The 13,047-nt window shown below is 43.7% G+C and overlaps 1 protein-coding gene across 2 annotated transcripts; it reads left to right on the top strand.

Moving 5' to 3' along the window:
* Window positions 1–3,909: 3,909 nt before the first annotated feature.
* Window positions 3,910–12,046, top strand: CLDND1 (claudin domain containing 1). 2 transcript variants are annotated; one of them, XM_085237718.1, is made up of 6 exons: window positions 3,910–4,065; window positions 4,411–4,586; window positions 9,144–9,434; window positions 10,144–10,251; window positions 10,584–10,721; window positions 10,829–12,046. In XM_085237718.1, exons 3-6 carry the CDS (start codon window positions 9,146–9,148, stop codon window positions 11,047–11,049), a joined length of 756 nt encoding a protein of 251 aa, XP_085093844.1. In that variant the 5' UTR covers window positions 3,910–4,065; window positions 4,411–4,586; window positions 9,144–9,145; the 3' UTR covers window positions 11,050–12,046. The 2 variants fall into 2 exon arrangements, with proteins under 2 accessions (XP_085093844.1, XP_085093835.1); XM_085237709.1 differs by having other exon boundaries at window positions 9,141–9,434.
* Window positions 12,047–13,047: the final 1,001 nt, after the last annotated feature.

Genomic DNA, 13,047 nt, shown 5'->3' with positions numbered 1-13,047 from the left:
TGGTGGATGCCCTGTCCCTGAAGACATTCAAGGTCAGGCTGGATAGGGCTCTGAGCAACCTGGTCCAGCTGTAGATATCCCTGTTCATTGCAGGGAAGTTGGAGTAGATGACTTTTAAGGATCCTTTCCAACTCAAACAATTCTGTGATTCTGCTTAAAAACAAACAAACAAACAAAAAGGATGGGATCAGCTCTGTTCTCTGGAGTGTGGTCTGTACTTTCTGAATGCTCTGAAGAGAGTTGTGGCTGTTGCTGTGACTTGCCATTTTACAGACATTGCCTCATCTGGGCAGAGTATTTGCAAAGATACTGTGATGTGTCATGAATGATGAAGCCATCTGTAACTGTCCAAGTGAAGCAGCAGCAGACACGTTTCAGAATAGTCTGTAAGCCGTGTGTGTGTGTGTGTGTGCGCGCTAATGATTTGCATGAAGCTTATCTTCATGCAGGGTCTGACTCTTCCAGAGTTCTTTTCCCTGAAGGAGAGCTAAGTTCTCATGAACACTCAGCACAAAGAAGCTCCCCTCGCAATTCTGCTGCTCAGATCATTCAGAAAGCCCAGCACATGATGAGCCAAGATCCCAGAAATGCAGCAAAATATGTTGTCACGTATTTTGTGTAGGACAGCCTACAGCCTCTCCTTACCCCCTTCCTACTACACCCCATCCTACTGTAGATGTCTACAGTACTTTCCTCCTTCTCCCACTTCTCCCCATATGAGTGTCTGCCTTTTTCCTGGACAAAACGCTTTACTGAAGCAGCAGCCTCCAGCTTGGCTTTGGTGTATTTTTCTCCAATCAAAGCACTCATCTTTTCCAACCTTTGCTATAGTCCCATTGAGGCAATGTGAAACATGCAGCCACCGGATGCTGAGTTGTTTTGAACATGAGAATGAACCTGGAGCTTTTGTGATTGCATACTTGTGACAGGTGCTGCATTTGTGGCCATGCATGTGGTCTGTCCTGCTTCGGCACATCTGCTTTCATGGTCCTGCTTTTCTGAAATGCACTTACGAAGCGTGCTGTGTCAGTGTTTGCACCATTTTCTTAAACCTTCCTGGGGTCATTTTACTGGAGGCAACTTCTAGACAATTTAAGGACAAATTAAAATATAATCCTACTCTTGTAAAGCCTCAGCAGTTTTTCTGGCAGTAGCAAGGGAGAGCATTTCACATCACTGTTCTCAGATGGGTAAAGCCTGCGACACATGTTATGGTTGCCTTCTAGTGCTATGGCAAAGCGAGTAAAAGATGCACAGGAGAACTGTATGTACAGAAAGTGCTTTTAAGTAAGCACAGGCATTTAAATCAGATGAGGTATACATCAGTAAAGTATTAACAACAATAAATGCTGAGAAGGAACACAGCTTCATTTGGCCATAAAAGAAAGTGTAGTAGTTTCTAAATGATTGTGCTTCAAAAACCTTTTGTAAAGAACAAAGATCTGAAGGCCAATAAAAAAAGATCGGCTGAAACTGCCCTAGTATGCTGCGGCCACGGTGGAGGCAGGCTCAGAGGAAACCAGATGAGTGCCTACCAACAGAAGTTGAATCAGTACACTGAGATGGGCTGAAATAGCTTCCTATCTGGAGAATCTCCAACGTGGAGTATGGGAAGAAAATACTTTTGGTACAATTAGTAAAAAATATTTTTTGAAATAGTGTTTATTTTCCCTTTTTTTCTCATCCTATTTCTATTTTTTGTACTTGTTTTATAATACATTATTACAGTAGCGAGTGTTATTTATAAATAAATATATACATAATAGAGTGCATGTTCAAATGTTTTTCTCTGATTGAAGGGAATGGTCAAAAAAGTTTGGATACTACTGAATGAGTGGGTTGGAAGGGACCTTAAAGCCCATCCAGTTCCAACCCCCTTCCCCTGGGCAGGGTTGCCACCCACTAGATCAGGCTGCCCAGGGGCCTGTTTGGATGAGTGGATGTCATTAAAGCAAACTGGTTCTGTTCAACAGATTTGGAAGAAGTGTATGTGGAAAGTCTTCTCTCTGTGAAAATTAGCCTTAGCTCTTCCGTGCCATAGATAGAGAAATACAGAAGGCAAAAATAAAACCAGGGAGACAATAAAAAGGTTTGAGGGGAATCTGGTGAATTTCTGCTGCACTACCTGTGTGAAATGCTTATGAAAAACTAAAGCCACCGTCTTTATTATTTTATTATTTGAGAGAGGCAGTATCTTGTAGAAAATCAGCTAGTGTTATTGGGAAGAATGGACAGTCTTTGAACGTCTTTCTCATAGAATCACAGAATGGCCTGGGTTGAAAAAGACCACAATGATCATCTAGTTTCAAACCCCGCTATGTGTCAACCACCAGACCAGGCTGCCCAGAGCCACATCCAGCCTGGCCTTGAGTGCCACCAAGGATGGGGCATCCACAACCTCCTTGGGCAACCTGTTCCAGTGTGTCACCACCCTCTGTGTGAAAAACTTCCTCCCAATATCTGACTTAAACCTCCCCTGTCTCACTTTAAGACCACTCCCCCTTGTCCTATCACTACCCATCCACAAAAATAGCTGTTCCCCCTCCTGTTTATAAGCTCCCCTCAAGTACTGGAAGGCCACAATGAGGTCTCCCCAGAGCTTTCTCTTTTCCAAACTAAACAAGTCCAGTTCCCTCAACCTTTCTTCATAGAAGTGCTCCAGCCCTCTGATCATCTTAGTAGTCCTCCCCTGGAGGACCACTAGCTTCTGTCCTCCTTGTGCTTTCCCTCTTTATACACCCGAGGTTGCAGGGACGTGGGTTTTTGGCCAGGCTGCATCACAGCAGCCGGTGACCCACCATCACCTGTTTGTTCTTCCCCTTTTCTGCTTCCCAGAATAAAGTCTTCTGCCATGTACGTGTAGCCTCTCCTCAGTGCTCTTAAATGAATGAGCTCATCAATGACTCTATTGACACGCATGTTTGCTTGCCCCCAGCTTTCCATCAACCAGGTCACCCTGTACCAGTTCCCTTTCCATTTAATTATTTACCCTTTCTTCAGGCCTTGTGCCACCTGTGATGTTTTATCAGTGATGATGGTCTGCTTTCTTCCAGCCTATCAATACAAAATTTAAATATTTCAGACCCCCAAATCCTCCTTTGTTCCAAGTTTTGTGGTGCTGGTGAGCCAATTCCATGATCAAGAATGGTGGGCTGTCCTGGGAGGGGTTTCTTACCTAGAAATTATTTCTCCTGCAGTACCCAGAGAAATGAAAACTGTAGGTATTCCTGGGTGTTTTTGCACCTTTGTTGGTTGCTAAAATCAAAACTGGATGTGGAGATCTGCCTGCAGGTAACTGGTAGCCACCGGTGGGAGTCCTGGATTAGCTTGTGTAGGCATGGGGGTGGGGGGATTTTTGCTTTTTTTTTTTTTTTTGGCGGGAGGGGAACGTTTGAAAGTCACTTAGCCGGGATATTGTGTCACCATTTTTACAGGCAATCGAGCGAAAAAGAACAAAGCGTGAGCCTTTATGGCCGCAAAGGGAGATCGTATAATGACAGCTCCAGAAGGGACAGGGCTGCCACTCGGTGCTCACAAGGCATTTCGTGTTTTTGCACAATCTCACCACAGGGAGCGGACGTTTGGCGACGCCAGAACCGCGATGCCGCCGGTGGACGTCGTTGAAAAGGAGCACAATGTGATCATCTGGTTTCAACCCCCATGCTGTGTGCAGGGTCGCCAGCCACCAGACCAGGCTGCCCAGAGCCACATCCAGCCTGGCCTTGAATGCATCCAGGGACGGGGCATCCACAGCCTCCTTGGGCAACTCGTTCCAGTGTGTCACCACCCTCTGAGTGAAAAACTTCCTCCTGATATCTAACCTAAACCAGAAAGATGATTTTCTGAGGGAACGACGGCAACAACAACTCCCAGCGGCACCGCGACGGCGCCGGAAGAGGAGGGCGGGGGGGCGGGGTGGCGTGCGGCCGTATGAGCGCTGCGGCGCCGCGGCTTCGGAAAGAGGTTGGTGGGACTGCAGCTCCCGTGATGCTATGCGGCGGAGGGCGGGGCGTAGCCTTGGCTCGGAGGCAGCTGAGGGGCTGGGAATGGAGACGATCCGCTGCGGTGAGTCTCGCGCTCCGGGCCCGTTGCGACCCTTGGAGGGCGGAGGGGCGGCCTCGGAGGGAGAGGCGGTTCGCGTTGCGGGCTCGAGGTCTGTCGGCCTGCCCGGCCCTCGGCTCGGCGGTGGGGCGAGGCCGGCGGTGCGTTGGCGTCTCCTCGGATGGCGGCGCGGTACGGGGCACGGGCCCGTCCTGCCGGTTGTGGGCTGCGGGCGGTGGTGTGGTCCTGAGGGCTTTCGCCTTCATCTCTCTCCCTTTCGTTCTTTATCGTTTTCACTGTACGCTGACTAACACCAGCGGGTTGCCCCTATGGCTGTTGCGAACTGTTTGGTTTCTTGTCTCCTTCCAGGCTGCTGCTTGTGCGCCGATGGCGTTGCGGGAGCGGTATGAATGGAGCGGTAAGGGCCAGCGGGCAGTTGGCGGTGTGTGCTTCTGGCTTACTGCAGGACCACGGTAGCGCAGTGTCTCTGAAGTCACCTGGAACTACTGCAACTGTGTGTGCTGCTGGACCTGAGGAGCAGTAAGGTAAGAAGGCTTGACCAGCATGGCTTCCTAATCCTGTATTGCCTAGAGTATCAAAAAGAGGAGTGTGTTTGAAAGTGTTGCTGGCCACATCCCCACACTTAATTTTTCAGGTCTTCTGTCGGTTTTCCCTCATAGCAGCCTAATTGCAAGTGTGTTTTCTGAGAAAATGCTGGAACTCATTAGGTTATGCTTGCAGCCTTGATATTTTGTGATGCTGGGTAGGAGTTTCCTACATGTGATGGCCTGCTGGCTCATGGGAGCAATTCCTGTAACTGGGGAAAAACTTCTGTATTCCCTTCTGCAGTGGAACAGTGATTTCATAAAATGCTTATCCGCACCCTAGTCCTGTGCTTGGTTGCTTACCAGAGCACTTGCTTTTGTGCTATTCTGTGGGTTTTTTTTTTCCATTTTCAGCTCTACTGACCTGCCCTTTTTCCACCTTATAGGAAGTGTGTGCATCTTTGTATTCCTTCAAATGTTGCTGCTGGTTTGGTCTTCTCCTTTTATGTTTTGAAACTTTTACATGCCTCACTTCTTGTTCTAAGAAAAAGTGTAACTACAGTGTCCTGTGAAGCACTTATGCTTGAGTGTCTGTATGCCGCTGCCTTGTGTTGTTTATGTTCCCTGCCTAGTTTAGTCTCAGCCATAACCTGTTTGAAGTAGTTTGTGCTATTAGAATGAAATGTGTTGGTGGTGCACATATATATAGTATGAGCATTCCTTTTCAAAAACAATTAAGGTTCTTGCTGACAGCCTATAAAGAGAAAAGGTACTTCTGTTTAGCATTAATTTCTGTCTCTATAACTGTTGTCATCTTCAGTAGTGGTGGGTTTTTTTGGTTGGGTTTTTTTCTGTAAGTAGTCTCATGTAAAAGTATCTCCCACACTTCTTTTTTTGCACAACTTTCTGGTAACTATTTTCACTGAGTATGCTTACTACTCCCATTGAGTCCTGCCTGAGGCTGAGAGCTTGATTCTGTCTTGAGCAGAGGACAAGCTCCTTTAGATGGGTGAGCCTTTCCTGCTAGTGAAGATACTCTGCAAATGAGCAAAGCGGCCAAGTTTGCTGTCAGTGTCTGTGGCATGGAGAATTTCTAGTTCAGAATTGTCCTGAAGTGCTGTTGAGTTATTCATCTCTTCTGTAATTGTATTTTCTTTAAGTACTTTAAGTGCTAGACAGAAGCATTAAGGACTGTTGTTAATAAGGGTGTGTGCTCTTGTTCTGGCGCTGTCTTGTCTATTCTGCAAATCCATGTATGTTCTTCACAGAAGGAACCAACAGAAAGCCACCTGCTGATTTTTAGGGACTAGTAGCCACTTCAGCTGTTTCTGCCTATCTTTATAGCTATGCATTACATCATACATGTCCAACCTTTTGTCTTGCCTGGGCTGCATTCAGTAAGGAATTGTCTTGGGCTGCATATATGTAGATATCTCTGAAACTAATGCTTCCTATTTATTTCCGTGGGAACTACAACTGATACAAAGAATACAATAATACTACTCAATAGAGCGAATTCTCAGCTACGAAGCACTACTTTTCCCTACCATTCGCTGTGCATTTTTGCCAGTGATGAACAAGAGCCAGCATGCCTGCTTGTAGAAACCTGCACCGACGGAGATGATTCAGTGTCGTTGTTACACTGCTGAAATGCACCATCCACTGTCTCACTGTGCTTATGTGGTATGTTTGGTCTCTGCAAATGTTCTTCAAGCATTAGTGAAGGTCAGTAGTTGCCATTTTTTTCCTCGTGGAAGTATTCAATCCCATACTTGTGTTTTGTCTGCACTGCCATGTCAGGTACCATTTTGTCTGACTGCCCCTCTGCTACCATCTCACACAACATCAAAATGTGACTAAGTACTGTCAGGAAGGTTCAGCCTCTACTGCCATACCACCACCATCTATCTCTGTTGCAGGCTAACATGATAAAATAGGATGTGTTACTTCCAAAGCAGCACTAGTATGTAATATAGTTATATTAGTTATAGTATATAAGCAATAAAATTTTATTTTTTAATTAAAACATCAAAAAATGAGCAATAAAAACACAAAACTAGTGTGATATTTGACCATGGTTTTGTGAAACTAACACAAAGTTCAGTGGCAGTGGCTGGAATTCTTAGTTCTCAAGGTCCTTGTCAGAGATTTTTTTTTTAAAGGAATTTTACTCTTTCTGTGCTTCATCGTCATTGTTGACAAATGTACATACTGCCAAAAAGCAATGAAATGAGTAAGGTGTGACTGTGAAGAGAGGGATGTTTTTCCTCTGGTAATGGAGGGCGTATATAAATCCAGTAGAGAGAGATGATCAGATTTTTGAGTTGAATACTTGAGTGCAACTCTGTACATTCAATTTGAAAATTTGCAGGTAAATGTATTTGTCACCTGAAAATAGTCATAAATGTATGAAGGAATTGATGTTTTTTGAAATCTTGAAACCTATTCTCAGATTTCTTTATCTAAATGGAAAGCATGACTGCATATTTTCTGTTCACAGAACTATTATGTTCAGTCAGTGTATCAAAGTGCATGACATCATTTGCCATCACTTAAGTCAGCACTGCACTGTGCCCTGTGCCAGTGCCCTGTGCCAGACAGTGCCAGTTGTACACTGCTGTGTGGTTGTTGTGAGCAATGGGTGTGCCCCCTAGGTCGGGCAGAGCTGCTGTCATGATGATATGGGGCAAGAGATGGCTGCAGGGTGGTCTGGATCGCATACAGCCTGCAGGCTGAATGTGCTGGTGTTATGTGGTTGAACATCCGTGGGTGGCCATGGGCAATGAATGCTAGGCAGTGCTTGAATTTGCCTGCTGTGTTCCTCTTCTGATCATCCAGCACCCTGTGTACTTTGAGCTAGGTCCTAGAATGTCAAGGGACAATGTAAGTACAAAACTCAAGATTGAACAGTACACAAAATATTTGCTTCTAAATCTTGTTGCTATGTCTTCTGGATAAATAAGCCCAGATATGATTTCTTCCTCCTGATATGATTGTATAGCTTATAAAGGTTCAGAGCTTGTGGGGGGTGCATTTTAATGTTGTAAGTGTTGTGGTGTTTCAAGTGGGTACTACTTGTTAGTTCAGAAAAACATCAGTTCTAATCTCAATCACTTCTAATAACTAGTTAAATAAGGCATACTGTCTGTAATAATCTCTCTTCTAATACAGAAATGAGGTATGGGAGGTGATATAAGTATACATAGTCTTTCACTCTAAACTCCATTAGCTGGTTTGAACCAGCAGGGAAAAGAAATAACAAGGGCATAGTTAGCAACAGATATTAATGTTTTTTAAACTCCCTGCTTAGTTTGCACCTTGTTCCACAGTTTAGAAACTTGTATTGGAACCTGAGCACTCATTATCTTTTTTCTTGTGAATGTTGTATGTTTAGGCATTTGTTGTTCCCAATTCATTCATCTTCAAAGACTAAAAGATGTGCAGGGGAAGTAAGGTAAAATGAGCAGTAGAGTAGAACTGATTAGACTGTATGGTAGCTCATAACACCAGAACAGCTCTAGCTGCAGAAGTGACTTCAGTTGATACTTCATTTGGCAAGAGCATCAAGCTCTATTTATTGTAATCCATAAATTTGAGTACTGCAAACCCATGACAAACATTCCAAAGTCATCTGACATATTGCAGTATCTGCAAAATGTTGTGTATTAGCAATCAGTCATTACAAACACAGTATTATCCAAATGTAAGTTTATCAGTTTTCTCTTGTGCTACCTTTGCCTCTGAGTTTGTAATTTGATGTGGGCCTGCGAAGGAGGGCCTTAGCTGCCTCTTACAGGGAGCCAGAACAAGGTCCTCCTGGTGGTGCATGAAGGTATTTCAGTTTTGGAAGCTGTTGTCATTTAATGCCCATGAAACAGAGCATTCCCTTGGCAATATTTTAGTTCTTCAGAAATGCCTCTGCGTATGCTGTGGCATTATCTCAGAATTTATTGTAATTTCCATACTTGCCCTTTCTTGCTTCCTTTGTGTTCTGTCTCTAGTGCCTAGATACACTTCACAGTTTCCTAAAAGACATTCCAGTATTTTGCCATGGCTGCCCTTTGTGAACAGTCTGGAAAAGGCTTTGGCATATGTGTGGTTCTTACCTTTGCTGTAAACACAAGCTGTGAAAGCCATATGGAGTGGCAGGCTAAAAATAGCTTCTACCCATGCTAATCTCTTTAAGGAAAGGTAAATCTTCTGGCTGAGTGCTGTAGTTGGATTCTCTGCTTTCTGTGATTGCCTACAGTCAAGAACAGAAGTGCAAGTGAGCTGTGCCATCTGCTTTGGGGACAGAATTGCTATTGCTCTCTCGAGGTGATGTATAGAGGCTGGGATAAGAGCGATCCCTGTGCCTTGAATTCACATTTCCAGTGAGCATGGAGTAGCAGAGACTTAGCATTTCTGTACTTCCGGCATCTTGGAAAAGAAATAGACACACATCCTAAAGAAACTTTGCATTACGGGAATGATGTCTTGAGACTGACACTGCTAAGATAACTTTGTGTTTAGCATCAGAGGAGTTACTGACTTGGACCTTCTCTTTCATTTCAGCAGCAATGATGGATAACCGTTTTGCTACAGCACTGGTAATTGCGTGTGTTCTCAGCCTCATCTCCACCATATATATGGCAGCTTCCTTGGGCACTGATTTTTGGTATGAGTACCACACTCTGTCCCCTGCTGAGAACATTACCGAAGCTGGCAGGAGCATCTGGGAGGAATTTGTCAGTGAAGAAGCAGATGAGAAGACCTACACAGATGCACTCTTCCGGTGCAATGGCACAGTTGGGTTGTGGAGGAGGTGCATCACTGTACCCAAAAACTCTCACTGGTACAGCCCACCAGGTATCTCTGGACTAATTAACACTTCATAGCTTTGACAATGGTACTTTCCCAGGTACTTTCTTCACCTGGGAAGCTTATTTCTAACTTGTATGTTTGGTTTTTAATAATGGCAATATAAACTTGTAAAGAAGTGATATGAGAAATGATCTGTGCCTGTCAATGCTACAGAATCTAAATTTGGTATATTGTATTTGATCTAAATTTAGTTTGGTGTAACTTGGGTTGTTGTGTGTTTGTTTTTTTTGCATCTGCTGCAAAACAGGTGATACAGTTATTATGGCTCTGCCAATTATCTTCTGTCTAGGTGAGATCAAAAGGGGGGATCAAAACAACTACTCTGTCAAGGCAACACTTGCTCCTTTTAGATGGTTGTTTTCCTCACATGCCACAAATGCCCCACTGTGACATCAGCAGAATTTGGAGCTGTTGGATATAGAATGACATTTTGACAAATGTTGATTGCTATAAAGAAGTGTGGTGAAAATTCGGCATATATAATGCTATGCCTTGTTGTTCTAACTATATCCTTACTGTCAAGATAGCCTACAAAACTGTTCTGGGAACTATTTTTTTCTTAGTCTAAAATTTTACATGGGGGAGATTTCCAGCTTAAATGCTTAGGAGAATTGAATGGAGAAGGGGAGTTGGGGAAGAAAAACTAATGACAATTGTTTGTGTTGTTGATTTTGTGGGGTTTTTTTTGTTCCAGAAACTGATATGACTACAAACTGCATCAGTTTTTCCCTCTCTGATCAGTTTATGGAGAAGTACATAGAGCCTGGAAATCACAACAGTGGCACAGATTTGAATAGGACTTGTAAGTGTCTTTCACATCTTGCAGGTAAAAACAGTGGGATTTAAAAAAAAAAAAAAAGGTTTTCCCAAATGCAGTTGCTGATGATACAGCATCTGCATCTTGCTCTGCAGTTTGTTGGTGGTTTTTTTTTTTTTACAGTAGCATAAGTAGTAGGTTAAGTTAAAGGAAAGCTTAGGTGTCCTACAGGAATTTGGAAGTTTAAAGTTCTTTCTGCTTCAGAGCCTTTTGTCCTTTTTAGATACTCCAGTGAAGGAGTGTGGGTAGAAAGGAGCACAGCATGATGGAGAAGGTCAGTTCAATAAACCTGGTTTGTATGTTTCTTTAATGTGCAGATCTCTGGCGACTGCAGTTTCTCCTGCCATTTGTCAGCCTCGGTCTCATGTGCTTTGGAGCTCTGATTGGGCTCTGTGCATGTGCCTGTCGCAGCCTATACCCTGCCATCGCCACTGGAGTCCTCCATTTTCTTGCAGGTAGGTCCTCTGCCATCTGTTACTTATTCTCCCTCCTCTATAAGCTCTTAGTGATAGCCAGAGCGCTTCAGCAATGAACTAACTGCAGTTTCTTCTTTTTTCTCCAGGACTTTGTACACTGGGCCTGGTTGGCTGCTATGTAGCTGGGATTGAGCTGCTTCATAAGAAGCTGCCCCTACCTGGTGATGTGAGGGGTGAATTTGGCTGGTCCTTCTGCCTAGCCTGTGTCTCAGCACCTTTGCAGTTTATGGCAGCTGCTCTTTTCATCTGGGCAGCTCGTACCAACAGAAAGGAATTCACTCTCTTGAAAGCGTACCGTGTAGCATAGTAAGTGCTGCTACCCAAGTATTAGGTTTCCATGTAACAGACTCCCCTCAATCCTTATTACTTTTATTGTTCTTTTAGACAGAAATTTGGCCTTGTACTGCTTTCTTCTTGCCAGTTGATACAGTGTAGCCTGCAGGCCCTGAAGACAAAGACCTTTGGGCTAAATGACCAAACTTTACCAGAAGTCTGCAGAACTTAGTTTCTATAAATGGTTTTTAATATATATATATTTAAGTTTTCTTTAGTTGATTTTCTTTGAATATCCCCTTAGTTAATTGTGTATTTCTTCTTAATTTTATTACCCTGTCAGCCTGACAGAGGAAATAGGGAAGGCAGTGTGATGTGCAAGTGAGATAGGAAAAGATGCAGGTAGGCAAGAATGGGAACTGCAGAGTGCAAATTGTAAATAATCATGATTTGGGCGCTCTCATAGGCCATAGAGGAGACAAGAGACTTGGAAAAAGAGGAACCTGTCTTATGGAAATACTGTAGTTAAATCAGTGCTGTAGCTTAGCTTTGGGTCTTGCTAGATTATTATGGCTTTCTATGGCTTCCACCAAAACTGATGTAGGCAGAGAAGCTGGCCCTGGTAGTGCTTGCACAGCACACTTTGCTAAACAGACAATCTGTGCTGCTTTCTCTGTGGAAGAGAAGTTTCCTTATGTGGAACTCTGTGCTACAGTAGGTATGCTGCTTCCAGGTACCTGCACTACCTGTGGTCATGTGCTCTAATCTTGTGCTTTTGCTTGTTGTGAAATAAGGCTTTCCTATCTCCTGTTGTATCAAAGGCAAACATTTACAACCTTTTTCACTTTGAATTTGATTTAGTGCATGTGTGTATATGTACATAATATAAACTTTTGTAAAATCTTTTACTTTACCTATGTAGCACATAACAGGGTTTGTTGTTTGTTTTTTTTTTTTTTAAAAAAGGTGCTGCTCAATTCCCACTTTGTCCCAGATCTATTGGTTAAGTGAAATAAAACAGTCCTCAGAAACTTCTGATGTTGTGTGGATTTGTTGGGATAGGGAAGGAGTGTGCTAGAATGACTGGGGGGGAGGGGCGGAACTATGCATCTCTCAGTAGTCAGGGAAATATCACCAAAAACAAATACATTTTGTTAGATTTCTTATTAAATTCTTGAACCCTTTCATCTGGCATGTGGATGGCGTAATTTTTCTTAGACTGTCAGCTGAAGTGTGGGACTTGCATAACTACTCCCTGGAAGCAGTTGCTGTGTGGTTGCTGTTATTTTTCTTAGTCTGACAGCTGTAGTGCAGGACTTCTATGCCGTGTTGCTGCTTAAGTCATCAGAACTGCTGGGTCATCATTCCTTTCATAGGTAGGCTACCAGCACTACCACCTTTATTTCTGTTATTTTTCTTAGTCATCTGAACTGCTGTTACTTCCGTTGCTTTCGTAGTTTTTATGTGCTGGACTGTTATTCCTGCTCTCTGGAGGGTATTTCCATGTTATTTCTGTGATTTATTTTTGTGTGTTTGGTTTTTGTATGTTTTCTGATCTGCTGGACTTCCATTTCTTTTGTCTGGATCCGTCTTCCTTTATTTCCATCTGTATCCTGCTGTCCATTAGATCAGCATGGCCAGAAAGGCAAGGGAGGTGATCCTGCTTTTCTTCTCCGTGCTGGTGAGACCTCACCTGGTATACTGCATCCAGCTGTGGTTTGCTCAGTACAGGCGAGATGTAGACCTGTTGGACAGTGTCCAGAGTAGGGCTGCAGAAATCATCTCAGAATGGAACTCTGTTGCTGTGAGAATAGGCTGGGTGAGCTGTTGCTCTTCACTCTGGAAAGGGGGGGGAGAAGGCTGTGAGGGACTTGGTAGCGGCCTTTCTGTATCTGAAGTGGAGCCACAGGAAAGAAGGGGACAGACTTGTTATCAGGATCTGCCGTGATAGGACAAGGGGAAATGGCTTTAAGCTTCAAGAGGGTTCTTTTAGGTTAGATATAAGGAAGAAGTCTTTTATAGTGAGGGTGGC

The sequence above is a fragment of the Meleagris gallopavo genome, chromosome 1 (genome assembly GCF_905368555.1).
Source record: "Meleagris gallopavo chromosome 1, MGAL_WU_HG_1.1, whole genome shotgun sequence".
Classification (NCBI taxonomy): domain Eukaryota; kingdom Metazoa; phylum Chordata; class Aves; order Galliformes; family Phasianidae; genus Meleagris; species Meleagris gallopavo.
Note: the sequence above shows the minus strand (reverse complement) of the source record. Positions and strands in the feature narration are given on the sequence as shown.